The sequence below is a fragment of the Coenobita brevimanus genome, chromosome 57 (assembly GCF_032717465.1).
Source record: "Coenobita brevimanus isolate Jiangsu-jjx chromosome 57, ASM3271746v2, whole genome shotgun sequence".
In the NCBI taxonomy this organism is placed as follows: Eukaryota; Metazoa; Arthropoda; class Malacostraca; order Decapoda; family Coenobitidae; genus Coenobita; species Coenobita brevimanus.
Window position 1 is genome coordinate 30,298,325 of NC_137010.1, and position 7,144 is coordinate 30,305,468.

General features: G+C 42.0%; 1 protein-coding gene across 1 annotated transcript in view; it reads right to left on the reverse strand.

Annotated features, from left to right (window-relative positions):
- Positions 1-7,144, reverse strand: part of l(2)gl (LLGL domain-containing protein l(2)gl) — a 443,338-nt gene that overhangs the window by 334,558 nt on the left and 101,636 nt on the right. The window contains 1 exon segment of the mRNA XM_080274241.1: positions 145-283. Coding sequence (XP_080130367.1) covers positions 145-283 — 139 coding nt within the window.

Genomic DNA, 7,144 nt, shown 5'->3' on the forward strand with positions numbered 1-7,144 from the left:
TGTCTTCTTGTATGTTTCCCCCCCCCTCCCCATTGCATAAATAACAACAAAATATATACATGCCATATTTAAAATCTGACTAGTAAGGAAAAGGTGCTAGGGCACATCCATAACTAGGGAGAATATGGTCCCAAATGAACTTACCTGATCGGCACAAAGGTTCTTTTTGTCCCAAAGTACAATAAGGCCACGCTGGTACCCAATGAGTAACTTGTCTGGGATGGTGGGGTGTGGTGCAATGGCTTCCACTGGCCCAGGGTTCACCTTGTAGTCTTCAGGCACACTGACACAAAAAATACAGCATATTTATAACATGAATATACCTGGACTCTCACTCTCAACATCCACAAGGATATACAGGCACATATCATCATCACCCTTGCCCTGCTTTATATATATATATATATATATATATATATATACAGTATATGAGAGCAACATCACACAAGCACGTGATGATAAGTATCCTGTGAAAACTCACAGGGAAATAAAGGGCAGAGGAGCACCAAGCTTTTGTCTGTATTTCAAGACATCTTCAGGGTGATGGATGTGTAGATCAGATATTTGTTCTAAGATATTTACAGTCGTTCTATTTTATCAAGGCAGTTTGGGTCGGGCTCTCTGGGACCTCACTCTGTTAGCTCTGTTGCCACATCATCGCCACACACGTGCTCTCTCTCTCTCTCTCTCTCTCTCTCTCTCATATTATATATTTACTACTACTAATTGTATTTTCTTAATTTTTTCTCTTGTTTTTGACTTTTTTTCCACACCACCCCTGAGGTAAAAGGCTATAGGTGCTTTTTTTTTTTTTTTAATAGCTTCCATGGGGGGAGACTGACCGAATATGACCCGCTCACGCAGGGCTGTCCCTCGTGTCACCACCTGACAACGTCTCAAAGGCAACGCTGACAAGTCTTATGAGATGTATACTATACTACAGTTTTTTTATTGAATTACGTCTATACAGAGTGTTTAAAATTCATTTACAAGTAGTTACTAGCTTAAAATAGGAGAGTGAGAGAGAGAGAGAGAGAGAGGTGAACACAAATAATTACACGTGTGTCGGCGGCGATGTGACAACAGAGCTAACAGTGTGAGGTCCCAGAGCGTCCCACCCAAACTGCCTTCATAAAATAGAACGACTATAGTGGAGAAGTATCTAGAGAAGGGAAAGAAGGTGTATGCTGCCTTCATGGACTCGGAGAAAGCTTGTGACAGAGTAGACAGGCAAGGTATGTGGAAGGTTTTAAGAATATTCGGAGTGGATGGGAAACTGTTGAGTGCTGTGAAGAGTCTGCACGAGGGAGCTAGGGCTACGGTGCGGTGCAAGTGGATGGTGAGCTGAGTGAGTTCTTTGATCTAAATGTGGAACTGAAACAGGGATGTGTTATGTCTCCATGGCTGTTTAATATATTCACGGATGGGGTTGTAAAGGAGGTGCAAAGTAGGGCAATGGATGTGAGGGTGGCTCTAATGAATAAGGGTGAGGTGCGGAAGATTCCGGTGTTGCTGTTTGCTGATGATACAGTATTGTTGAGTGAAGATGAATGGGAGTTGCAAGGTTTGGTGAATGAATTTTGGACAGCATGTAAGAAGAGGAATCTGAAAGTTAACGTAAACAACTTTAATGTAAACAAGAGTAAAGTTATGGTGTTTGATAGGAATAAAGTCACAGAATGCACAGTGAGGCTGGATGGTGAGGATATGGAGAATGTGAATGCATTCAAGTACTTGGGTAGTGTGATGAGTAAGGATGGAAGTTTTGGGGATGAAGTGCTTGAAAGGGCTTGAAAGGGTACAGCAGGGAAGGAAGGATGTTGGTTAACTGAAAGCAGTGATGAGAAATAGGGAGGTGAGTATGGAAGTCAGGAAGTCACTGCATGATAGTATTGTGATCCCTACCCTGACGTATGGAAGCGAGGCGTCGACCTTGCTAGAGGGGAACAAGTCAAGCATGAGAGCAGTGGAAATGAGTTACCTGAGAGGAGCATGTGGTGTGACAGGCTGACGAATGAAGAAGTGAAAGAATGTTGTGGGGTGGATGTGGATGTGATTGAGAGCATTAGGAGAAATACACTGAGGTGGTTTGGACATGTGGAGAGAATGGAGAATGAAAGACTGACTAAGAGGGTGTATGCAGGTGAAGTAGAGGGAGGGAGGGGGAGACCGAGGATGAGGTGGAGGGATGGAGTTGAGAGGTATACGAGGGAGGAGGGATGGAGTTGAGAGGTATACGAGGGAGGAGGGATGGAGTTGAGAGGTATGTGAGGGAGAAGGGAGTGAGTTGGGGGGAAGGGCAGTCAAATGGTGGGTGATAAAACGACTTGGAGGCGTTTTGTCTGCGGCCACCCTTTGCGGGATTAGGGCATTGGGCTATAGATAGATAGATAGATAGATTCAGGGTGAACATGTGTAGAGATGCAAGAAGGCAGTATGTATACAGTAGACCCAACATCCTCAAGAGAGTTGCCAAGCGACTAATCCCTGGGTGGAGTACCTAGCTTGACCACATGGGTCAGATTAACCCTCGTGTGGGTGGGACTTTACACCTGACCTGGTGTTTCGGGGGGGGGGCAGTTAACCAGAAACATCAGGTCAGGTGTAAAGTCCCACCCACGCGAAGGTAAATTTGACCCATGTGGTCAAGTTAGGTACTCCACCCAGGGATTAGTCACTTGGCAACTCTCTTGAGGATGTTGGTTCTACTGTATACTGTACATATTGCCTTCTTGTCTCTCTACACGTGTTCACCCTGAAGATGTCTTGAAATACACATGAAAGCTTGGTGCTCCTCTGCCATTTTTCCTATGAGTTTTCCCATCATATATACATACAGTACTGTATATATAGTCATCTCGCATAAAGTGCATGGATATGGGCGACACAGCCCATTGCACTTTATAAATCTGCACTTTGCAAAGCATAGGATCCCATGTTGAAATGGCTTTATGGGCGACACATCCTGAATTTTTGTATACTGATTCACCAGTAACTATCCCTAACTAAAATGCAAAAGGAAAACTTACAATAGAAACATGCAAGAGTAGTACTGTATATTTATTATGACAATTCAAGACCTAACCAGCATTGTACAGAGGGTCAGAAACTGAATCAGAACACTCAACAGCTGTTCTGCACGGGCCACATCCCTTGCCTCACTTGTCACTCATCACTACAAGAGGGGTTTTGGCTCTCATTTGTATTTTTTTTTTTCTTGGAAGGAATGGTTTGTGAGCCTTTGGTTCCTTCTTTCTTGCATTAAAAGAAAGGAAAAAATAAGATAATACACTGTCTCCATCCTCGGTTCACTCATACATGTGAAAAATCCTTTTTCTCAATCATTACCAATCAAATTTTTCATACCAAATTGCCCCACATGCGGTAATGAAAAATACCAAATGGACACCCTGGTGACAAATGCGCCAGTGATTAACGAATGCTCTTAAATCACAATATTGTATGGCCAGTTTCATGGAATGCACATTTTAGTTTGCACTAGGTTAGGTGCTGCCTGTGGCAGCTCCAGGAAACCCTCAAAGTCCAGGTCAGACACTACAGACATTACATCATCATCCCGCTGCTGTGGCCACCACTCACATACCAGCCGCACCCCACCACACATACTCACCAGACCCACCCTCACCCATCGCACGCTACAAATTATGGTCGTCCGTTGCGAAAGAATACCGTATTCGCCTCAATTTTTCATGCCCGTTGCACATTCCAAGTAGCAAACACAATTTCTAAATAATTAATTATTGTCAAATTCCCATTGCACATTAGGCAAGACGCACTTTACGAATGCGCACTTTAGGTGTGACATGATTGTATGTCTACATATATAAATAGATATACATATATATATACACAGTACAATCCCTGCTATCCGGTATCCAGACAAATGGAATACTCAGAAAAACGGGATAATTCAAGGGCTGGTGAATGTGTCAGTAAGTTATAACTGTACGCCAATCTGAATGGACCACCAAATCGCCGTTTCATCGTGTCACGCGAGGCTAGGTGAAGTCGGACAAGGTGAGGTGAAGGCATTTCCGGCTAATGTAAATCTCTAGTAAATCCTCTTAACCAATCCTCCTCTCCCCCTGTTTCCCCTACTTGAATTCAGTCATTCTCCACACCCTTCATAAATCACCAGTCTGCTTTTTACCACCAGTCAGTAAACAAGCTCTCTTGCTGTTGTGTTGCTCTGATAGACGGTATTTCTACACTCCAAAATGCCTGAAGAGCAAACTAAACGTATGCACGTCATGCTTACCTTGAAACAGAAGCTGGACATATGCAATAGTCTTGAAAAAGACGAACATTTCAAAACACTGATGACTGAATATAATGTAGGAAATTCAATGATTTATGATATCAAGACCCAAGCATCCAAGCTCAATGAATTTTTCATGAAAAGCGAAACAAGTAAGTCCACTGAAAAAAGGCATACTCTTCATCATACGAGTGGTTTTGCTTAGCAAGATCTAAGGGAGCATGTATTTCTGGTCCTCATATACAAGAAAAAGCAAGAGAGTTTCACAGCAAAATGAATATAGAAGTCGAATGTAATTTCAGTACTGGATGGTTAAATCATCTCAAAGAAAGGCATGGAATTCGTTAACCAGACACCTCGGAAAAGCAAATCAGCAAACAGCAAAGGCTGGTGCGTTTTTCTTCCTAACCGACCAACTCTAACTTGCACCACATTAATTCATCTTAGAACTCATATGCACTAGCAGAGTTGAAAAAAAAAAAAAAAAAAATAATATGAATCAAAGTTTACTTTGTTGGAAGCAAAAAAATAATATGCTTGCACTTTGTACATACAGTAACCCCTCCAATATCCGGATCAATAGAGCCATCGGTAGGTTCGGATATTGGTTTTGTCCGGATATTGGGCCCCAGCTTATGGACTTGTACTTACGGACCCTAACACAGAGAAACACCTATACAACTCCCTCCGGACATGCATAGCACCTATTTAACACCCAAATCACACCAATAAGGCACATAAATGACTGAAATAAATGCAATAGACACATAAAATGTGGGTTTAGAAGTATGTTCATACATTAATAAACATTCTGGTACTTATGGACTCTAACCGAACCTAACCGAACTCTGAAAAACACATTCCTACTGCACATGCATGAGGTAAGTTTAGTATGGAAAGAAGTACAGTATGACACTTTCTGGTAAGTATATTATGGGAAAAAATACAATATGAAACATTCTGGTAAATATAGTATGGGAAATAGTACAACATGAAACATTTTGGCTACTTACAGCAAGTCCCTGGCCACCTCGATGAATAACCGCCTCCTCTCGGACTCTGACAGTAAGAACGATTTCCTGAAGCACTTGCACTACACTCTTCCTGAAGTCTTGCACTGAACTTAGTCACTAACACACAGAAGTCCGTTCTTTTCACAGTGTTCACTTTAGTCCAAATAATGTTCCATTAAATTTAAGTGTTGCACATTAACTTTTCCCAAGTTTTTTTAAGTTTCCAAAGCCAAAACAAAGAAGGTTAGTTACGTTAAATTTCTTTTCTACTTAGTCTTTTCTCCCAACTTGAAAACCTTAACACAACACACCGTTTTTTTCACTGCACAACACTCAAAATTCCCGTGTGGTCTAGTGGAGAAGTTCTTGCTGTTTATTCACTGTCAGAGCCCGAGAGTATCACTGGCAGGCGTCCAAGGGGTGCATCGGTGGGTAGTGGTGATGGCGTACCGACTACAGAAGACTCTGAAGACAGCCGCAAACTCACGTCGAGCGGTGACTCTTGTCGCAGTGAGAGACAGGCGGGAAGTGAGGAGGATGCAGCGGCGCTCTATCGGACGTCGGAGGAATGACGAACCAAAACAATGCTCTCACGCGGCGCGCGCGGCAAGCTCAAATTACGGACGGCAAAAAATCGATTTTTTTTCCAATTTTTTTGGATTTTCGGACCATTTTGGGAATGTTTGATCCCAGGACGATAAGGTTCGGTTAGTGGGGATGTTCGGTTATTGGGCGTCCGGATATTAGAGTGATTACTGTAATTTATTTTATTTTGTGCAAAACAGCTGATTGGCGGGTGAGGGGTGGAATGGTGGCGGTCAGGTGGGGAAGAACAGTCGGGGCCAGGACCATAAACAATGCTCATGTGGGGGCACAGGTGTCGTGATAATTCTACAGTGCAGTCTTAACGTCAGTTCACCAATAAATGTTCAAGATTTTATTTCTTTATTTTTCCATTTTTATGAGTACAATACATACAACGAATACTTCGGTAAACAGAATGGTGGAAAACAGCTGACTGGTAGGTGAGGGGTGGAATGGTGGCAGTCAGTTGGGGCTGGGAATGTAAACAAAGCTCACATGAGGGCACAGGTGTCGCGGTAATTCTACAGTCCAGTCTTAACATCAGTTCACCAATAAATGTTCAAGATTTTTTTTTTTTTCCATTTCTATGAGTACAGTACATACACCGAATAATTCGATAGTTAACTGAATAGAGTTGTGCATTTTGCAGTACTGCTAGGCATTGCATGCATGTGCATTATGATCATGGTGTGCGTTTACAAGGCAATTTTTCAGGTGGAATCTCTTAGTGTGGCCCTTGATGTGAGTGGTGAGTACCTGAATTGTATTTACTGCTGTGAGAATTATAGCCTTTGTATATACTTGATTTGAATATCAGAAATACGGGAAAAATCTGAAACTGGGAAGTTAAATTCCCCATGCCTCCCGGTTAACTGGGATTGTACTATATGTATATATATATATATATATATATATATATATATATATATATATATACACAACACGGCAGCAAGTGGTGAACTGACAATTCAGGTGTGTGAGCACGAAGTGAAGGGCAGTCTCGTGTCCTGGATGTTCGTTCTCTTCCTGAAAGTTTTCAGTTTTCTACAAGTCGCACTGCTTCGAATGATCCAGACCAGTACAACAAACCTGAGCAAATGGGTAATGATACAGACAAAAATGTATTTTTCTCTTATTGTCATATCTTTTTTGTTTGTGCCTGTATTAATTCATAATCAAAAACAGGTGATTGTGTGTGTTTTGCAAGAGGACAAAGATTATGTTTTCTGCCTGGGTCGAGATAATGGGTGTAGTTGTGCTTGTTTAG